The 23,329-nt window shown below is 35.4% G+C and overlaps 1 protein-coding gene across 1 annotated transcript in view; it reads right to left on the reverse strand.

The window, feature by feature from the left end:
* The window catches only part of Dpy19l4 (dpy-19 like 4), a 65,719-nt gene that overhangs the window by 24,432 nt on the left and 17,958 nt on the right, over positions 1-23,329 (reverse strand). Inside the window, exons 6-13 of the mRNA XM_026383355.2 lie at positions 23,183-23,328; positions 16,690-16,813; positions 11,744-11,878; positions 10,415-10,546; positions 9,853-9,951; positions 8,837-8,910; positions 6,527-6,685; positions 4,872-4,991 (exon numbers count right to left, since the gene is read on the reverse strand). Of these exons, the coding sequence (XP_026239140.2) occupies positions 4,872-4,991; positions 6,527-6,685; positions 8,837-8,910; positions 9,853-9,951; positions 10,415-10,546; positions 11,744-11,878; positions 16,690-16,813; positions 23,183-23,328 (989 nt within the window). The remainder of the gene's footprint in view (positions 1-4,871; positions 4,992-6,526; positions 6,686-8,836; positions 8,911-9,852; positions 9,952-10,414; positions 10,547-11,743; positions 11,879-16,689; positions 16,814-23,182; position 23,329) is intronic.

Consider the following 23,329-nt stretch of genomic DNA (forward strand, 5'->3'; position numbering starts at 1 on the left):
TCCTCAGCCCTTTTTATATTTTATTAAAGATAGGGTCTGAGTTGCTTAGGGCCTACTAAATTGCTGAGGCTGGGTTTGAACTCACAATCCTCCTGCCTCAGCCTCCCAAGTCACTGGGATTACAGGTGTGCACCACTGTACCTGCACCTGTTTTTCTTTTTCTTTTGTTAAATGTGGATATATGATATAATGCCTGGAAAGTAGGATGTTATCTTTTAACTTCATATATTTCTTTTTTTTAATTTATTTTTTAGTTGTAGGTGGACATAATATCTTTATTCTATCTTTATGTGGTGCTGAGGTTTAAACCCAGTGCCTCACCCATGCTAGGCAAGCACTCTATCACTGAGCCACAACCCCAGCTCCTAACTTCATATATTTCTATATTATATATATATTTCTATATTATTATATATTTATTATAATCTATTTGCTACTTTTGAGATTAATTTTTTAAAAAGCAAGGATCTGTACTGGCTTTGGTGGTATATGCCTATAATCCCAGCTACTCAGGGGGATGAAACAGGAGGATCACAAGTTTGAAGTTAGCCTTGATAACTAAGCAAGACCTTGTCTCAAAATAAAAAAATAAAAAGGGCTGAGGCTACATCTCAGTCTGAGTTGTCTCTAGTACTAAAAACAAAACAAAACCTCCAATGACTTATAATAAGGCTCTTAAATAAAAAGATTAAAAACAGGTATACACAAAAATGAACTTGTATAAATAAAGGAAAGTATATTATTTTATGTTGTAGGTGGTAAAGAAAACAAAAAGAGCTGGGTTCAGTGGCGTACACTGTAATCCCAGCAGCTTGGGATGCTGAGACAGGAGGATCATGAGTTCAAAGCCAGCCTTGGCAAAAGTGAGGCACTAAGCAACTCAGTGAGACCCTGTCTCTAAATAAAATATAAAATAGGGCTGGGGATGTGGCTCATTGGTTGAGTGCCCCTGAGTTCAATCCCCGGTCCCCGACCTCAACCCTGAAAAGAAAACAAAAAGAGCCTGTCTTCAGAGGAAATAGTAAAAACTGAAGATGGAAGAAGAAGAGCTAGAGTATAACTGTGGTAATTAATGCTGAGGAGAACAACCAGACCCTTCCATGAAATATTTGTTGGTGTTAAACTCAGATAAGAATGTGAGGTCAGATATAAAAATCAAATCTCATGGTTTTGTAAAAGAGCAAAACTATGAAATAAAAAATATTCATTTATTTAATAATGAACATTGACTGATCATCTACTGTAAGCTAACCAAAGTAACAGAAAAGAAGACAAAAAAGTCATGGCAGTAGCTCTCAAGGAGCTCTTTCTCAAAATGAAATAAAACCAAACAGGGCATGTACAATTATAGTACACCAATTAAAAAATATGAAAAAAAAGAGGAAGCAAATAGGAAATAGGTATAAGAAAAATTACATAAAGTCTAGGGTTAGGTAAAAGTGAAATAACTAAATATAGTTTATATAGATAAATATAGTTAAATGAAGGTTCTTTTAAAAACTGAATGCTGAGCTGAAGGTGTAGCTTAATGGTAGAGGACTTGCCTAGCACGAGTAACGTCTGGGTTCAATTCCTTAGCACTGCACACACACAAAAAGTGTCATAACCTAGGCCTTGAGAGAAGTGGCAGACACACATAGAATATGTACTTTACTAGTAAAGACAGAAACTGTATTAATTTTCTGGAGGGGGGGGGGTCAACCACTATCTCCTCCCAACTTCACCACTTCCTAAAATATCAACCTGTTCTTCCAGTTAGCCAGAATCAATACTAGGGTTGCTTGACAGTAATAGAGGGCACCATTCACGTTGAGTTATATGTGTACTACATCCCCTGGAATACAATACATCTCTGCTCTAAGGATCAGTCCATTGGTGCCAAACCCACTGGTTGACGCCAGCTCCATGGAAGTGAAGGTATCCTTCCCTTCCATACCATTTTATTTTAAGAGTAACATTTCTATCTTTTATCTTTACTCTGTCCTGCAATTCAACTAAATGCTAGATGAATCTTTTTCAAACAACTCTAAGATACTTTCTGTTAAAAAATCCTCAGTGTAGCCTAGCATGGTGGCACCTGTAGTCCCAGCTACTTGGGAGGCTGAGGCAGGAAGATAACTTGAGTGCCAGAGTTTGGGCCCAAGAGTTTGGGCAATTTGGACAACACAGTGAGACCCATCCCTATTTTTTTTTAACTAGAAACTTCTAAAGATGGTAACATTTCCCTCTTTCATTTAAAAAAAAAAAAGATGAGGGCTGTGGGTATAGCTCAATGGTAGAGCTAGCATGCGAGAGGCCCCAGGTTCAATCCAACATCACAGAAAAAAAAAAAGAAACAAGAAAGGGATGAGATATTCTTATATTTACAGATATTACAATATGAGAATAACTAATTAATAGGCAAAAAGCCTCATGTATTCTTTCTTTATACTTTAAAAAAATTTTTTAGTTGTAGTGGGACACAACATCTTTATTTCACTTGTTTATTATTTTTTTTTATGTGGTGCCTAGGATCGAACCCAGGGTCTCACATGTTCGAGGCGAGTGCTCTACCCCTGAGCCACAACTCCAGCCCTCTTTATACTTCTTTTCAGGCTTCTTACTGCACTAGTAAAGGATTAACTTTGCCTGAAGAAGAGATATGACTGTTGCCTTCCACTCCTAGGAAGTAACTAACCTCTTGTCTGCTTAGAGTATCTCTGTTTAACTGGGATGTTGGGTTATACCTGAGAGTTTATGCTAACAATGTGATTTATGGTGGGGGCCTTGGGCCACACAGGTAGTCAACCACATTATGTGACAAAGCCTCAATAAAAACTGAACAATGGTTCAGTTGAATTTCCTTGATTGACAGTATTCTGTGTATAATGCCATGCATTGTTCCTGAGAAAAACAGGCACTGTCTGCACAACTTTACTGGGAGATGACAACTGGTTTTCTGTGCCCTGGTGTCTCCTGGATCCCATCCTATATGCCTCTTTCCTCTGAATGACTGTAATCTTTATCCTTTTGCTGTACAATGAATATAATAACTTATCTGAGTTCTGTGAATCTTAGTGAGTTATTGAACCTGAAAGTAGTTTTGGGGAACCCACAAAATTTTGGGTTGGTGTCAGAATTAAGAGTAGATATAGGGACTCCTGAATGCTGCATTTATCCTCTTAGACTGTGAGCTTCTGGAGAAGAGGAATTCCATCTTATATACTTTTATATCTCTCACCATTGCTAAGAGTGACTTTTATTGGAAATTTAGAAACTTCTGTTCAGTGAGTATGTTCTTTTTTTTTCCCTGGGGACTGAATCCAGGAGCACTCTAGTACTGAGTTATATCCCCAGTCTTTGAGATGGGTCTCACTAAATTGCTGAGGTTGGCCTTGAACTTGTGATACTGTTGCTTCAGTCTCCCAGGTGGCTGGGATTACAGGAATGCATCACTGCACCCTACTCTTTCAATGTTTTAATTAAATTTATTAACAAGTTGGTGTGATTTTCAATAGGAGCAGGAATAAGAGGAGTTTGAAAATTAAAGATTAAAAATAGTGTGAGATATGTTCCAAGCAATCAAACCCCTAAATAATTATGATATAACATATATGAATATGAATATAGTCACATGCTGCATAGTGATGTTTTGGTAAATGATGGACTACATGTATGACAGGGGTCCAATAATATTATATCACCTAGAGAAATTATACTAGGCTTAGGTTGTAGGAGCATACTCTATGAAGTTTGCACAACTTAACAATGCATTTCTTAGGATGCACCCAGATATTAAGTGACATATGACTATATATAAATACTGATTTGCCTTAACAAATTTATGAAGGTATGCAGAACATTAAAATTATCAAGCAAATAAAACGGAAATATTCTATCTTTCCGGGAACAGTGGTGCACACCTGTAATCCCAGCAGCATGGAAGGCTGAGACAGGAGGAGCAAGAGTTCAAAACCAAGACTCAGCAACAGTGAGGCACTAAGCAACTCAGTGAGACCCTTTCTCTAAATGAAATACAAAATAGGGCTGGGGATGTGGCTGAGTGATCGAGTGCCCTGAGTTCAATCCCTGGTACCTAAAAAAAAAAAAAAAAAAAAAAAAGAAATATCCTATCTTATTGTACATTAAATGGAATCCCACTTATATTTCACTGAGGGTTCATTTGCCATTTAAAAGCAATTTTTTAAAAATAAGGAAAGTAAAAGGATAAAAGAAACAAATAATAACCCTAAAGTCCTCAACAAGTCCTACTGCAAACTCAATGCACTTCAGCCACACTGAGCCCCATGTCATCTCTCCCAACAATGTGCCATGTTCCATCTCACTGTAAAGTCTGTCATATGCTAGTCTCTCTACCTGGAATACTCTTTCCTCTTCTGTTTACCAACTTCACTCTTAACTTTTAGGTCTCAGCTCAAGCATCTTTTCCTAAAGAGAGCCTTTCTGATCTCTTTAAGCCAAATTCTATTTTTTCAGTGTTCTCACCTCACCATTTACCTCTCCTTTAATCATTATGATATAATATAAATTTTAAAAAAATATTTATTTTTAGTTGTAGATGGACAAAAAATCCTTATTTTATGTGGTGCTGAGGATCGAACCCAGGGTCTCAAACGTGCTAGGCGAGAGCTCTACTGCTGAGCCACAATCCCAGCTCTACCTTGGAACATTCAGTGTTTTTGAACACATCAATGAATAATAAAAATGTCAGTTCACTATCCCATAAAGATCACCTGTAAACTCAAGTTATATAAGAAAATTTATAAAATTAAGTTATTACAAAGTTTTATGAATGTATTTTTGAATGTACCCACTTATTATCATTAGGAAGAACAATCTTTGTAAAAAACAAACAGATAAAGTAAACTTACCCTTCTATAACCATTGCAAGAGAACCCAATAAAATAGTGTGAATTACATGATATATTATTTCTGGTCTTTCTCCAATTCGTCCATCTTCAAGAGTAACAGTTTCTTTCAGGGATTTACCACTATAGAAACAAAATGTTTTTTAATAGCTTCAGAATATATATTTGAAAAATCAAAGATACACTGTTTATCATCTTTGAAAGTCATACTTAAAATTTTAAACTTTTTATAATAAAAAAGTATAGGTGGCTGGGTGTAGTGGTGCACACCTATAATGCCAACAATTTGGATGGCTGAGGCAGGAGGATCACAAATTCGAAGCTACCATTTGCAACTATCGAAACCCAGTCTCAAAAAGTAAAAAAAAAAAAAAAAAAAAAAAAAAGCTGGGGATATAGCTCAGTGATAGAGCATCCCTGGGTTCAATCCCCAGTACCACAAAAAAAAAAAAAAAGAAAAAAAAAGGTCCTTAAAATTTGAAAGTCTATTCTGCTAGTCAAATATCTAGCATATATCTCCAAGTCTTTGCTAGTATCTTTTTTCTAAATTTTTTTTTGTTATTGATGGACCTTTATTTATTCATTTATTTATATGTGGTGTTGAGAATTGAACCCAGTGCCTCACACATGACGCAAGTGTTCAACCACTGAGCCACAATCCTGGCCCTGTTAATATCTTTTACAGCCTAAAGACAACTGACTCTAAGAAGACTGTGTATGAATTTTCAGACTACATATGAATTTTAAATTCCTTTTCCAAGACAAATTATGACTCACTTAACGATTACTAAGCCAATATAATTAAATAATATAAATAAGATCTTTAGATCAAGAAATTACATAAAACCTTTCAAACATGATAAACAAATAGTTAAACACTGTAACAATTCAAAAATCACTTAAACTACTAATTCATTTCAACTAGTAGAAGAAATCATTCTTAGATTCAGTAAAATCTGAATAAATTACTAAATGAATAAATTACTAAATTATAAAAATTTAACCTATTATTTAAATATTACTCCCATAGGAAACCAGGACTCTACATATCTAAATGTATAAAACTAAACATAAGTCTTTTTGATCAATAATAATGCCCAATGAAGAGAAAATAGAATTGGAAGCTCTAAACCAAATATAGAACTAGAGGGCATGGTGGTGCATACCTGAAGTCCCTGCTACTCAGGAGGCTGAGGCAGGAGGATTACTTAACTCCAGGAATTTAAGGCCAGCCTGGACAACACAGGACAACCCCATCTCTTAAGAAAATCAAAAATAAAAGGGGTAGGGTCTAGAGCACTCAGAAGGCCTTGGTTTCAATCCCCAGTACTAGAAAATACACACCCACATACATACAGAAAGGATATTAAAAGTAAATATTTTAGCTAGGCATGGTGGCAAATGCCTACAATCCTAGCAACTTGGAAGGCTGAGGAAGAAGGATGGCAAGTTCAAGGCCAGCCTCAGCAACTTAGCGAGACCCAAAGCAACCTAGTAAGACCCTTCTCAAAATAAAAAATAAAAAGGGCTAAGGATGTGGTTCAGAGGTTAAGCACCCTTTAGTTCAACCCCCAGTAAGTAACTAACCAAATAAATTTAAATATCTTATATATTTTCATAATATATTAGTAATGGGATTGATTCTCAGAAGAACTTACTTAATTCTCCTAATAATAACTTGTGTCATAGAAAGAAGACAAATTATTAAGACTAAAATATAGAATGGTAATAAAGAAGATTGTGTCAATCGCAAAAAAAAATCTTGAGATGGTGCCTGGAGGGACTCTTGACAGAGGAGCCAATTCATTGTAAAATTCCTATAGAAGACAAAAAGCATGATATTAAAACCTCAATTGTTTAAGGTACCAGATATAAAAGTAATTTTTAAAATCTCAGTAAAAACTAAGACAAAACATATTTATTAAGTTGATTTACTTACAATAGCAAGGTTCCATTTTTTATAAATAAAGATAACATTCATAACCCTCCTCTAGAAAGCACGTACTTTCATCACAACTGCTTCAATAAATGTAAAACTGTTTCTTTTTATTACCAAGTAATATAACCATCTCTGAAGCCCAATAAATTCTGGGGGAAGTTATGATTTCTATTTTTATCCAGAAGACAACAAAAAATTCAGCTATTAGGTGTCCCCCAAAAGTTCATGTGTAAGGGGCTGGAGATGTGGCTCAGCGGTAGCGCGCTCGCCTGGCATGCGTGCGGCCCGGGTTCGATCCTCAGCACCACATACCAACAAAAATGTTGTGTCCGCCGAGAACTAAAAATAAATAAATAAATATTAAAAATTCTCTCTTTAAAAAAAAAAAAAAGTTCATGTGTGAGACAATGCAAGAAGATTTACAGGTGAAATGATTGGGTTATGAGAACCTTAACCCAGTCAGTGAATTAATTCCTTGATAGGGATTAACTGGTAACTGAAAGCAAGTAGAGTGTTGCTGGAGGAGGTAGGTCACTGGGGGCATGCCTTTGGGGTTTATATTTTGTTGTGGTCAAGAGAGCTCTTTCTCTTTGCTTCCTCGTGTGATGTTCCTCAGCTGTGTTCCTCTGTCATGACCTTCTGCCATGATGTTGTGCCTTACCTCAAGCCCAGTCAATCGTTTATGAATTGAGACCTCTGACATTGTGAGCCCCAAATAAACTTCTCCTCCTCAAATTGTTCTGTCAGGTCTTTTGGTCACAGCAGTGAAGAAGTTGACTAAAACACCGACCTCTACATCTACATTGATCAATGTCACAGCTACTAGCCACAGGAGGCTATGGAACACTTGAGATGTGGCTAATTTAAATTGTTACTTTAAATACAAAAATACTCTGAGGATTTCCAAGAAAAAAAAAAATGCAAAAAAGAACAAAATAACTCACCAACAATTCCTATAGATTATACATTAATATGACACTTTCTATTACAACTAATCACTTGTTTCTTTTACTTTTTTAATATGGCTATTAGAAAATTACAATTATATACATGGTTCATACTGATAAATGTAACTCAACAAGCACCCATTTTAAACAGTGATATCTATTTAATAAGACAAAAATTATAAAATTTGAATTATACTCTTTAGAGCTATAAGAATTAAGATAAACTTTTTGACCCTAAGGCTAAGTATGATCAACAACACTCCTAGTTACATGTATTTTTATATGTATCCTTACTTCTAATTCATCTCCAACCTCCAATCCTGAATTCCTAAATGAAGTGATGTTTAGAAGTGCTCCATAGACTGAATATGCCTACACTTCACAAATCACTGAATTTAGGATAGAAGTTTAAAGTTTAACAATGTATCAGATACAGCTGTCTTTTTTTTTTTTTTTTTGTGTCAGGGATTAAACCCAGGGGCACTTAGCCACTGAAACACATTCCCAGCCCCCCCCCCCGGCTTTTTTTTACCTTTATTTTTATTTATTTATTTTTATGTGGGGCTGAGGATCGAACTCAGGGCCTCGCAAGCGCCAGGCAAGCGCTCTCCTGCTCAGCCACAACCCTAGTCCTCCTTTTTGTTTGTTATCTTGAGATAGGGTCTTGGTAAGTTGCTGAGGGTCTTACTAAATTGCTGAGGCTGGCCTCAAACTTGCAATCTTCTTGCCTTGGCCTCCCTAGCTGCTGGGATTACAGGCATGCACCACCGTGCCTAGTTTAGACACAGCAGTCTTAAAGGGGTTACCATCAAAATATCTTGCAGCACCAGGCATTATGGCACAGATTTGTAATCCCAGAGACCTGGAAGGCTGAGGCAAGAGGAAAGTTCAAAATCTGTCTTAGCAATTTAGCAACACCCTTTTTTTTCCTATATATTATAATATCCCAAATTACTCATTTTCTAAGCAATATATAATTAGGTATATTGTCCTTCTATTGAGTATTTTGTTCCTTATTTTCTAAGTAAACTTACATAATCTAAAATCTAAACTTAGGTAAAATTACATAATCTAAAACTTACTTAGTCATATTTAGTCCAAATTTTACTTCAAGGAATTTCAGCATGTGTCCATTTTCTTTGTGTGGTACAAACATCTAAAAGAGAAAAACAAAGAAAATACTAGCTATAGTTATAGCAATATACATTTTCCCTAATTATCAGAGACAGAAAATACAGAAGGACTACAAAAATATAAATTAAAATAATACATGGCAAAAATATGAAGCAAGATTACTGTAATAGATTAGATTGCTAAAAAAAGCAATCATATTACCTTATTATGCTTAAGCATAAAAACTATAATGGATAGTAAGAGTATTTCGACCTTATTCCACCTGACTCAAGTAACTAATCAACTTTTCTGAATATTTTTTATTTGTCTTAAATTACTTACTACTAATTGGGTAATACTGACATTTTATTTCTTTTCTTTTTAATTTTTTTTAGTTGTTGATAGACCTTTATTTATTTATATACGGTGCTGAGAATCAAACCCAGTGCCTCACACATGTCAGGCAAGTGCACTACTGCTGAGCCCCAGCCCCAGCCTAATAATGACCATTTTAAATTAAACTGAAAACAAAGTGTATTTCCTTCCTTCCTTCCTCCCTCCCTCCCTCTCTCCCTTCCTTCCTTCCTTCCTCCCTCCCTCCTTCCCTCCCTTCCTTCCTTCCTCCCTCCCTTCCTTCCTTCCTTTTTTTAAAAGTATATGGAGAAAAGAAAAGAATCCTATTTTCTCACCCAATGTGCTAGTGATAATCATTGTTCGACTCAAAATTGTGCTGATAACTAGGTGTGATGGTGCACACCTGTAATCCTAGCTACTTGGGAGGCAAGATGGAAAGATTACTTGAGCACAGGAATTTGAATTCAGCAAGGGCAACATGGCAAGACTCCATATCAAATAAATAAATGAAAATTATACTATATAAACTCTATTACTTTGCTATCTTATTATTTTCATTAAAATTTATTAATATATTTCATTTTTCAACTCTACTATTTTCTCTACATGAAAATAAGACAGAGTTACTTACCTTCATTATAATATTCAATGTCACTGTCAGAGTGCACACCAAGTAAAAATTAATCACTTTCATTATTTTAGCTATAAAAGTTCCTTTCTTCACATTCAGCTATGGGGGAAAAATAATATGAAAAACGACTTAGTAATTTAGAAACCACCAGGTGTGGTGGTACATGCCTGTTAATTCCAGTCACTGGGGAGGCTGAGGCAGGAGGATCACAAGTTTGAGACTAGCCTCAGAAACTCAGAAATGCTCACCTCAAAATAATAAATAAATGGCACATGCCTATAATCCCAATGGCTCAGGAGGCTGAGGCAGGAGTATCCAAGTTCAAAGCCAGCCTCAGCAACTTAGAATGTTTCAGAACAACTGAGCAAGACCCTGTCTCAAATAAAAAATAAAAAGAGCTAGGGATGTATTTAAGTGCCTATGGGTTTAATGCTCAGTACCAAGAAAATAAAAATAAAAAAGGGCTGGGGATGTAGCTCAATGGTAAAGAACCCTTGGAGTCAATCCCTAGTACCACTGAAAAAAATTTTAATAAGAATGATAGAAAGGCAATGTTAATTACCTGAAGGCACTTAGTAAGCATTAAGGCTGCTACTAAACTTAATAAAGGAGATACCAATAAAGCTGGATTCTCAAACTGCAGTAAATATCCCAGAAAGAGAGAAAATATATATATTTTATACACTTCATGAACCTGTTGAAACAAAAATAAAATGAGAATTAAGTAAATTTTATTGTATTTCTTTTTATTAGTTTTGTTTAGGATAGATCTGACTGCATTTGTACCATAAATTCTATACTATAACTTGAAGAGTGTTATGAAATGTTTAATTTGTATTTTTAATGTTTTGGTTTATAATACCCTTGTCACTTTCTTCTTAGAACTCTCCAGAAACAAGGTAAGAAACTTTAAAATCCTAAATATTGAAATCAGACTAGAAGAACCTTCTTTAAGGTCCTTCATTTTGTTTACCCTAACCAAGTGTGTGAAAATATAGGGCCATGGAATATGCCACTGCAGAAAACTATTTTTCTCTACATTTCTTCTTTTCCAGTTGGTTCCCCTTCATCAAATGAAAATGCTACACGCAAAGTGCAAGGCTGGACAAGGAAAGAGGAGCCTGTTCTTCCCTCTTGCTTCCCATTGTCTTGGGATTCCCCTGAGCCACATTTATGTAATACTTCTTTATCCCAACGGCAGTTCCTTCCTATTGAAGCTCTGAATGCAGCTGAAGTTGTTCCAACACTTGAAAAACCAACTTTATCACATCCTCCAGCTCTAGAGACCCAGGACCTGGTGGCCAAACCTCTATCCTCAGAGACCTAAACTCCAGCAACAAAGGCTCTTTATTTGAGCCCAGGGACACCACCAAAGCTGAGCAGTAGTCCTCCTCAGAATCCTGAGTTTCAGTTCCTTGAAGTCCCTCCTTTAATTTTCTGCACTTTAATAACTCCATATTCTTCACTTCAGTCCTTTAGCACTAATGGTGGTAGCTACTTCCTGTAGTGACCTCCATTATGATACTTATTACCATTTCAATCAATCAATTAATAAATTAATGACTTTAAACTTGTTTAATAACTGTTTTTTGGGGTTTTTTTTTTTTGGGGGGGGTGTATGGGTTTTTTTTTTTCCTGGAGCTGGGTAGTGAACCGAGGGCCTTGCCTGGCACACCCTCTGCCACTGAATGTTATCTCAAATAACATGAATTTAACAAATTATGTTAAATTCCCTCTGTTTAAATAACTGAAATCTTGGTGTACTCATCAGGATTCTGAACCAGCTGAGTGTATGGGATGAATAAACAAAAGAAAGGTGTTAAGACACAACACTGTAAAAAAAAAATGTATTCTCTGGGTTTAAATTCATCATTTCAAAATGTCATCATACCTTGTCACTTTGCTCCACTGAAAAGATATCTAGCAGGAACAGAGATATTGCTTGAAGAAACAAGAGATAATGGCTATACTCCCACATCATCATAAAGGTGTAAGTTGAAGCACTCATCAACAAATAACAAAACCTCTAGGAAAAACAAAAGAAAGAAACTATGTATCAGTAGCTTTATTACTATAAAACCCCATGAGTTTATTACCTCAAAATTACACTTCTGTTACTGGGTCAACTTTAAGCCATATGAATTCTTCAAACTATTTTTAAATCACATAATTCTCACTAAATCCTTACAACAATAATAAGGCACTCTCTAGAGAAATCAACCATTTGTCCTTCAACATCCCATTGATTTTTTTTTTTTTTGGTATTAGGGATTGAACTTATGGGCACTCCAACACTGAGCCATATCCCCAGCCCTATTTTGTATTTTATTTAGAGACAGGGTCCCACTGAGTTGCTTAGTGCCTTGCTGTTGCTGAGGCTGGCTTTGAACTCGTGTCTCAGCCTCCAGCCGCTGGGATTACAGGCATGTGCCACCACCCTGGCAACATCACATGGAAATAATCTCAGTATGACAAAGAGAAAAAAATAAAAGAAGAAAAATCAGTACAAATATCCTTTATCCTCAAAGAGGTAAAGCAATAAATATAAGAAAATGGTGGCTTTTATTAGACTTGAATGGTGAGCTTTTGGTTAAATGTGGAAGTAACTCTTTTCGCTCTGAAAACAATATTTTTATTTCCTTGGAGATTCATATTTTCTTAAAAACTATCATTTAAAGAATCTATGTCTCAGCCTAAACTAAGCCCTGATTTTTACTCTTTTAATTTCCTTTTAACAAAAGTATGGTCTTATCTTTTCCAATGCTTGGACTATAAAACATATAAACTCAGCTGTTTTCTTCTAGCAAATACTAAACAGGAATTTCATTTCCCTTGCTTGAAATATTCCTGGATAAAATCAATTGTATCCTTCCAATGCCATCTCCCAAATGATCCCTTAGTGAGTAACCAAGTCTTTGACAAATCCATTGTCATGTAGCATATTTCAAACAACAGTCTTTCCTTCCTCTATGGATCTGCTCCGCACCCCCTCAATTTCTCCACTGGCTGGAGTGTCAAATGTTCTTATTCTGATAAGAACATCAAAGGAGCAGGACAATAAAGTCAAGTAAAGAAGGCTAAGAACTGTGTTCGTTAAAACTAAATTTTTCATTCTCAGCTGACTATACCCAATGACAAATTTTGGAGTAAGAAATACCCCAGTCATCAGCAGATAAAACAACTTCCAGTATCCTGAATAAAATTAAGACCAGAGAGGACTGGGGATGTAGCTTAGTGGTAGAATGCTTTACCTAGCATTCACAAGGCTCTGGGTTCAGTCCCCAGTACCAGGGGGAGAGGGTGAATTAAGACCAGAGATCAAAATGTAAGTGATGGCAAAATTCCATCTGCTGATCAAATAATTCCAACTGCAAAGTTCAGAAAGGCTCCACATTGATAAAACTCATAAGCTTCTGTTCTTCCTATCACCACAGCTATCTATAGGAAAAGTATCCTGGAAAACTTTGTTTTATTATTTTTAGTTATACATGAGAGTAGAATCTATTTTGATATATTTATACAAGCATACAATATACCTTTCTCTAATTAGGATCCTAGTCTTGTCATGTACACAAGGCTGAGAGTTACCGTGGTGTATTCACACATATACATAGGAAAGTTATACCACTGTCTTTTGGAAAGTTTTTAATGTGGAATCACCAGGACTATAATAACCAGGCCTTGAAACCATCAACCCCAGAGAAACCAGTTTCAGAAATCAATAAAGGATAAAATCTTGATCCAGCCCAATTAACATACTGGCCATATGGAAATTACTTTGGGGATTCTGGGGAAAAGCTACAACACACTAAACAAAAATATTGATGCTAAGAATCTATTCTCAAATAATATGCAGCAAAAATAAGCCATGCACATAGAAATATTGTCAAACACATTTGGACACTTAGCTAAGTTTTTCCTTTCCCTGAATAGTTTCAAAGTTCTCTGTACAGTCTTGTTCACCCCTTATCTTGCTCAATTTCTTAAAAGTATTCCTTACTGTGCCTAGAGTGTGAAAACACACACACACATATGTATGTGTGTATGTATACATGCACACATATATGATGTAAGTGTACATATATGTATGTGTGTATACATACACACACAAACATATATATATATGTGATAAGTGACACATGAAATAGATTTCAGTAATCAACCAGATAACTGCACTAGAGATCTAAGCTTGTATAACCTCATGCAACAACTGGGATTACAGGATCTAGCCTCAAGAATGGGAGGAAAAGTACAAGATATTTGATTTTTAAAAGTTCAAGTGATTGGAATGCTACTGAGCAATGACAATAATAAGTACTGACACATGTAACTCAGATGGAGCAAAGCATAATGAAAAACAATCCAATCTCAAAGGGTTACATACTTCTTGATTCCATTTTTCTAAACTTTCAAAGTGACAAAATTATGCTGATAGCAGATCAGTGATTGACAATATTAGAGTGAGAACATGTGACTATAAAGAAGTAATATGAAGGAGTCTCTTGAGGATAATGGAAAAACTCTGTACCTTGATTTTTAATGATGGTTTCTCAAATCTACATATGTGATAAAAATTCATACAACTATGCACCTGTCACCCGAAAGGGAGCACATGCAAAACCTGTTGAAATCCAAAGGTCTGTACTTGAATTAATAGTACTGTATCACTGTCAAATCCTGGTTTTGAGAATGTATTGTGTTATTATTATTGAGGGAAGATGAGTGAGGAGTACATGAAAATTCTCCATACTATTTTTGTAATTTCTTGTGAATCTTAAGCTTATTTAAGCTAAAAATACAGAGAGGGGAGGGATGTAGAATGAACATAATTGAAATATTAGGCAGTTTTGGTTCTTGAAAAACCGGGTTGTAAAACTGAAAGTGTTAAGAATATACCTTAGTTAAACGCCCCCCCACATTGTATTTTTTATAGATGCCTTGATATTCTTACTCTTCTGTTCCTTTTTTTTTTGCAGTGCTGTAGATTAAGCCCGGGGTCTCTTGCGTGCTAGGCACATATTCTACCACTGAGCTATATTACTTTCAAAGCGTGAAAATGAATTGTGGTTAAATTAAAAAAGAAAAACAAAAAATAAAACTATAAACTGATCCTGGATTCTTTTAAACACAGAAGGTCATTTTCCAGGTGGATTTAGAAGCCACATGTGAGGGAAGATTATGTGCTAGAAGATGAAAGAAACTGGCAGGAGAGAGTAGAGATCTTCCTACTTCTATCTGAAAACTCTCAATTTGTACTTTATGTTAATAAAATAGAACAAATGGTCAGATACAGTGGCACATGCCTCTAATTCTGGCAGCTTCTCCTGAGGCAGGAGGACTGCAAACTCAAGACCAGTCTCAGCAACTCAGGAAGGCCCTAAGCAACTTGATGAGATCTTGCCTCAAATGTAAATAAATAAACTAAGGGCTGGGGATGTAGCTCAGTGGTTTAGCATCCTTGAGTTTAATCCACAGTGCCCCTCACCCATCAAAAAGGAAACAAATTAGAACAAATGCATAGCACAATAGTAAAAGGATACTCTGAAAAATAATATAGTTTACAAAAACTCCTTTTAAAATAATTAAATCTTTTTTAGGCAACAGAAGTTACCTAAAAAGGTAGTAAAAGAAGCATAGGCATTCTGCTGTGCTAAACTGTCTTATTCAAAAACTGAAGAACTATTCTTCCTTAGGAGATAGCTCATAATCTAACAGAAAAATACTCAATCATAGATTCTGTAACTTCTATACAAAATATTCTTGTTCAAAGACTCCTTATTAAAAAAAAGGAAAATTACAAATCCGCAATATGCTCATGTTACTTTACATACAAAGAAAACTAGTTATAGAAATTAAATAATAAAATTTGCTAAGCTCAGGACACTTGTCACCACTGAAAGGAAAGAACAGTATTTGTTCAGAGATTTCAAAAAGGAACTAGTAGTGCATCCCGTGTCTGAGACAAAGGCCTCTTAATAGAGACCTTTTCTTAGTCCCTCTAGTCTCTCTTCATAGCCAGGAATTCTTAACTCAAGATCAATAGAATAAAGGATCCCTACATTTTCGTCAGTCTCTACTAGTTGCCTTTGTAATCACATTCATTTTATTTTATGCATTTAAAATCTTTTTTTCTGAGACAGGGTCTGTAAGTTTCATTCAATTGCCAAAAGGTTTGTGGCAACAACCAAGTAAGAATCTAAACTGTCTGGGACAATTGCCTGAAACTTTCTTTTCTTTCTTTTTTTTAGTTATAGTTGGACACAATACCTTTATTTTATTTATTTATTTTTATGTGGTGCTGAGGATTAAACCCAAAGCCTCCCACGTGCTAGGCGAGTGCTCTGTCTCTGAGCCACAACCCCAGCTCACCTGAAACCTTTCACTACTCTACCTACATCTCAGTCACAGAAAACGTCCGTAAACAGAATATGCGGTGTTATCATCAAAGTTTACACAGCTGTAATCTGTGGTCACTCTTCATATCTTCATTAATATTTCTTTAAATATTAATAATATTTAATTAAATTATATATCTATAAAGTTCCAAGTAAGAGAAGTAGTAAAATACCAGTGAGATGGGCTGAATTTCAAAATAAGATATTCCTCATGTATTTGTCTAATAACTACATTAAAAAATATAACATCTTTGTTTTCCTAAAAATAATTTGTTGTCAATCAATTACAGAAAAACATTATACAAAAACTACCTAATTATATCCTTTATTATGTAGTATCTGGGCCTAACTGAATATAACTTAATTATGACTAACTTAAAAATTATGTACCACATTTGTAATACATCAGAATTAACTATGATGGATCAGATTTGTATCTTACCTCTGCATAAGTATTTAAGTTGCTTTTTAAATAGCCTGTAAGTGCAGCAACTTGACAGGCGAAATATGGTAGTGCCCAGTTTTCTCTTAAAGGAATGGAGTATTCAATTCTTGTTGTATCTACCCTAAAATAAACCACAAATGAACAGCAAAAGTAAGACATTGTATATGTGTAAGACTATACTTTTCAAAGCACTTTCACACATCTCATTGCTCTCAATAACAATACTGTGAGGTTACCTATGTAGCATTTTGGGCAAATTAACGATTTCCCCACCCCCACTCCCCAACCAAGAGGAAGAATGCTTCTGTACTCTACTTGGTGAACCGAAGGGCCTTGGTGAGAATGTGCAAACGGCATGCCTTCTCTGGGTGGATATTACTCCAAGCTAAAGCACACTGCTCTGCCCCTCCCTTCCCTTCTATTAACCAGATGGCTGTCCTTCTCTAGAGCACAACCTGCATTACATAATTGGTGGCCTGGCAGATCCAAAGTTCTTACTTGCCTTTACAAAGGAATATGAAGCTGAGAGATATGATGTGACTTAATCGTATGCTAGTAGGTGGCATAAATGGGATTATAATGCATATCATTTGATACCTAGTTCAATAATGTTTTCCATTAACAGGCTACCTGAAATTAACTTTATAGTAGTTTTATATGTGTGTGTGTGTGTGTGTGTGTGTGTGTGTGTGTGTGTGTGTGTATATATAAATGCCGCAGTCTAGCTGGGCAAAATAACCAGGGGGTGACAAGCAACTTGTGAAGGTTGATACAGCAGGAGCCGCTTTATTTAGAGGTATCAGAGGTATTTATACCTAACTGAATACACAGTTTGTTTCAATTTAGCATCATCCAGTTACAGCAATCAGTCATTAAGGAATCCTCATCATCTTAATAATTATACACAGCTTAACTTAATTAACATCATTAGATACAGCAGTCATTAAGGAATCTCCATCATCTTAATGGCTCGCTGGCGTTACTTCTCAAACCACTCCTTCTGGCAAAGTGCTGGGCGCTATCTTGACTTGTCTGTGGTTCTCAACATCTAAAGACTTTTTAAAATTTCCAGAAACATGGGGTGCAATGGCACACACCTGTATTTCCAGCAGCTCTGAGCCACAAGTGAAAAATTGTGTTCTATAAAGGCTGAGGCAGGAGGATCGCAAGTTCAAAGTCAGCCTCAGCAAAAACAAGGCATTAAGTAACTCAGTGAGACCTTGTCTCTAAATGAAACACAAAATAGGCTGGGGATGTGGCTTAGTTGTTGAGCACCCCTGAGTTCAATCCCTAATACCAAAAAAAAAAAAAAAAAATTCCAGAATCAAAGATATAGAAATGTCTTTGTAAATTCCTCCTAAGTTCGTCCTGTCAATTTTTATTAAGAGCTTTTTGAATCCTTCGTATATCATCACACCACAATGGGACTTCCTTTCCAAAAATCACCAAATTTGGCTCTCTTACAACTCAATGGCTATTTATCACACAAAAACAAAGGTTTTTTTGTTTGGTTTTTTGTTAATTTACGAGAATTGGTGCATTACTAAGTAATAGAGATGGCAAATTTTTACCCCTTGCACATCGGATACACTAATATATATTATATACACTAATCACTAGGGTATATAAAGAACTCAAAAAGCTAAACACCAAAAAAAAAAAAAAAAACAAATAACCCAATCAATAAATGGGCCAAGAGATATACAATCAATCAACAAATATATGAAAAAATATTCATCATATCTAGCAATTAGAGAAATGAAAATTAAAACTACTCTTAAAAGATTTCACACACACACACACACACACAAAAAAAAAAAAAAAAAAAAGATTTTCACCTCACTCCAGTCAGAATGGCAACTATTAAAAATACAAACAACAATAAGTGTTGGTGAGGATGTGGGAAAAAAGGCACACTCATACACTGCTGGTGGGACTGCAAATTGGTGTGGCCGATATGTAAAGCAGTATGAAGAGTCCTTGGAAAACTGAGAATGGAACCACCATTTGACCCAGCTATCCCACTCCTCAGTCTATACCCAAAGGTCTTAAAAATTCAGCATACTACAGGGACATAGCCACAACAATGTTTCTAGCAGTACAAGTCACAATAGCTAAACTGTGGAACCAACGTAGATGCTTTTCAGTAGATGAATGGATAAAGAAAATGTGGTATATATCCACAATGGAATATTACTCAGCAATAAAAGAGAATAAAATCATGGCATTTACAGGTAAATGGATGAAGGTGGATTATATAATGCCAAGTGAAGTTAGCCAATCCCCAAAAAACAGGTGCCAAATGTTTTCTCTGATACAAGAGGCTGATTCATAGTGGGGATGGGAGCAGGAGCATGGAAGGATTGGACAAACTCTAGATAAAACAAAGGGGTAGGACGGAAAGGGAAGAAACATGGGGATAAAAAAGATGGTGGAATGAGATGGACATCATTATCCTAAGTACATGTATGAAGACACAAATGGTTTGAATATACTTTGTATACAACCAGAGACATGAAAAATTGTGCTCTATATGTGTAATATGAATTGTAATGCATTCTGCTGTCATATATAACAAATTAGAATAAAAAATAAATAAATAAAAATAAAATAAAGAAAGAATCATGTGGTGCTGAGGATCGATCAAGCACTACTGCTTGAGCCACATCCGCAGCCCCTTTCCCATGTTTTTGATTGGTGCATTATAGTCATACTTAATGATGGTATTTGTTGTTACATATTTATAAATGCACACACTATGAGAATATAATTTGGCCAATATCAGTCCCCAGTACTTCTCCAGTCCCTCCCCGTGGTCCTTTTCCTCTACGGATTTCCCTTTGTTTTCCATGAGATCCACCCTCACCTTTTTCCTTTTTCTTCTCTAGCTTCTGCATATGAAAGAAAATACAAGCCAGCATGGTGGCCCATGCCTGTAATCCCAGCAGCTGGAGAGGCCGAAACAGGAGGATCACCAGTTCAAAGCCAACCTCTGCAAAATCGAGGCACTAAGCAACTCAGTGAGAACCTGTCTCTAAATAAAATACAAAATAGGGCTGGGGATATGGCTCAGTGGTTGGGTGCTTATGAGTTCAACCCTAGGTACCGCTTCCCCAGCCCAAAAAAAGGAAAGAAAATACAGTCCCTTGGCCTTCTGAGATTGACTTATTTTGCTTAACATAATGCTCTCTAGTTCTATCCATTTTCCTGCAAATGACATATTTCATTTTTTTATGGCTGAATAAAACTCCATTGTGTATATATACCATATTTTCTTTAACTATTCATCCCTAAAGCTCAGGAAATAATGCTAAGAGTTAATAAATGGGATGGCATCCAATTAAAAAGCTTCTGCACAGCAAAGGAAAACAATTAGAAATGTGAAAAGAGAATCTATAGACATGTTTGTTAGCTACTCTTCTGACAGATGGTTAATATCTAGAATATATAAAGAACTCAAAAAGCTTTACACCAAAACAAAAATCAACTAACACAAATAATAAATGGGCAAATGAATTAAACAGACATTTCTCAAATGAATCAATAATTATTTATGTTAAAAGTAACCAATGAGTTCTGCTTATGAAGAAAAATTACACTTTTAAAGAGTGAATAATGTAGCCAAAAACCAGAAAAATGTAATTTTATAAACCCTAATAAAATTACTACATTAGGCAAAGATTATCAACTCATGTCACAACCCTTAGGTAAACAGTTAGTAGCTAAAATAACATTTCATTTATTGTCATAAATACCACAGTTCATTTTCTAGTCATAAGAGAAAAACAGCTATTTAATGGAGAGACCAGACTGTCATCCTCAAAATCAATAGTTTAACCTCATATTAAAGAGGGATGAACTATATATCATATAACTTTTAATGTTAACATGAAAAATAATCTAAAATATAATATATTCTAACCTGAACTGTTTATTCCCCCAACCTTTTTTTATTTGCTAGGTACTGGGGATTGAACCCAGGGGCACTTTACCACTGAGCCACATCCTCAGACCTTTTTATTTTATTGTGAGACAAGGTCTCACTAAGTTGCTAAGGAAGGCCTTAAACTTGTGACCCTTCTACATTGGCTTCCTGATTCACTGGTATTACAGGCCTGTACCACCATGTTGGCTCAACTACTTTGAACTTATCAAAGCCACTAAAATTTTCAGAGTATGCCTGTAATCCCAGTGGCTTGGGAGGCTGAAGCAGGAGGATCAAGAGTTCAAAGCCAGCCTCAGCAAAAGCAAGGTGCTAATAAGTAACTCAGTGAGACCCTGTCTCTAAATAAAATACATAATAGAGCTTGGGATGTGGCTCAGTGGTTGGGTGCTAAATGACACTAAATGATCCAACAAGAGAAATTCAGAAAGTAGGACATTCTACAGAATAGTTGACTTGATCTCTTACCCATTTAAAAAAAAAAAAAAAAAAACTAAAGTAGATAAAAGAGAATTAAGGGATATATCAATGATGTAATATGTAGTCCTAGATCAATTAATGGTTTAGATGAATACATTATACAGGACATTTTGAAGTCAAACAGGTAAACTATAATAAGGACGGAGTATTAGATAAGATAAAAAGTGAGCTGGAGGTATAGCTCAGTGATAGAGCACTTGCCTAGCATGTATGAGGTCTTGGGTTCAATCCTTAGCACCATTATAAATAAATAAATAGATGGATAAATAAATAAATAAAAGTACAAGTAAAAAAGGTAAATACTTGAATAAAATTAGCACATGAAACAGTATGTGTAACATATCACATTTTTTTTTAGTTGTAGATGGACACAATCTCTTTATTTATTTTTATCTGGTGCTGAGTAACGAACCCAGTGCCTCACATGTGTGAGGTGGGCGCTCTACCACTGAGCTGACAGCCCCAGCCCTATATCACATTTTGATTAAAAAATCCAAAAGAATATAAAAGAGGGGGCTGGGGATGTGGCTCAAGCAGTAGCGCGCTCGCCTGGCATGCGTGCGGCCCAGGTTCGATTCTCAGCACCACATACAAACAAAGATGTTGTGTCCGCCAATAACTAAAAAATAAATATTAAAATTCTCTCTCTCTTTCTCTCTCTCCCTCTCTCACTCTCTCTTTAAAAAAAAAAGAATATAAAAGAATACACCTCAATTATAAACAATGATAAGTGATCTCTAGACAGTAGAAATGTGAAATTATTGTTTTATATTTTCTGGTCTCCCTTTTCCACATCATACATAGATCTCCTTTAAATAATAAAGTGTAGTGTATCTCTGTGCTTTTAAAAAGAAACATACTTTACCCACAAAGCTGGATAGCTATACTTGAAAACTTCTAAGGAAGATCTAAAAAATCCTTTATATTACATGATTGTCAGCCTATGATGCTAAATATAAACAAAGTCCAGTAAGAAATACAGTTCTTAGTGCTGAATTTCAATAACTTAAAAGCATCAATTTTATCATCTGACAACTGCCTAAAGAAAAGAAAATGTATAACTGAAGAAACATCTCATTTCTAAAAATGTAATCATATTAAGTACTATGGGTGGGGGTAGAAGTGCTATGGGTGGAGAAAAAGCATGCCTATCCTACAATAAATTATTTTATGATATGACCAATACTAGGAAAATTTTATTAATATATTACAAATGAGCCTTCCTTCTCATTGAAAATCCCTCCCCAACTAAAGAGCTGAGGCTCCTTGGATAAGAAAGGGGATGGTTCTATTAATTAGAAGTGTACTTCTAATTAAAAGTGTACTTTAATTATCAAAACTTTATCGATTTGTATAGAGTCCTTATCTATGGTAATTAACTTAATAAGCAATGTATTTGATGTCCCTTCCTCCTTTCTAAGAAGCTGTACCATTAATTTTAAATGAAAGAGAAGAGACATATCTATCTATATATGCCAATGTTTCTATTTCTATAAAAGGAGAGATACAAAACTGGTGAATTACTTTTCAACTGTTATGCAACAAATGAACACAAATGTAGTAACTTAAAACAACAGAAATTTATTATGTCACAAAGGCCAGCAGAGTATAGTTGGATTCTCAGAGTTGCACTAAACTAAAATTCAGGTATCATTCAGAGCTACAGCTCTCATCAGAGAATTATAGTCCTTTTTTCAGGCTGGGTATCAAATCCAGAGCCTCACACATGCTAGGCAAGCACTTGCCGTATTCTTAAAAATTCACTGATTGTTTAAAGAATTCATTTTCTCCTTCACGTCAGCAATTGCACAGCAAATTTTTCTCATGCTTTGAATCTCTCTGACTTCCCCTTCTATACCAGATGAAGAAAGATCTCTGCTTTTAAGGTCCATAGGGTAATTTTCCACTTTTAAGGTAAGCTAAGTCATAATACAATCACAAGAATGATACTTCAGCATATTCATAGACTTGGGAATTAGGGTGGGGAATCTGGGGGTAGCGAACATTTTCAGAACTCTACTATAGTCACAAAAAATTATAAATATTAATTAAAAATACCTTTCTTACCTGTTAATAATAAACCATGCAACAGTAAGCATTCCTGCTAGCCACGTTCCACTCATAAGCCAACTTGTAACAAATAATGCAGTAACATATATTCCTTGCAATCCAAAAACAATGCCAATATAGAAATAAACTGGCTCAATTATCTCC

Source organism: Urocitellus parryii, chromosome 7 (assembly GCF_045843805.1).
Source record: "Urocitellus parryii isolate mUroPar1 chromosome 7, mUroPar1.hap1, whole genome shotgun sequence".
Lineage (NCBI taxonomy): Eukaryota > Metazoa > Chordata > Mammalia > Rodentia > Sciuridae > Urocitellus > Urocitellus parryii.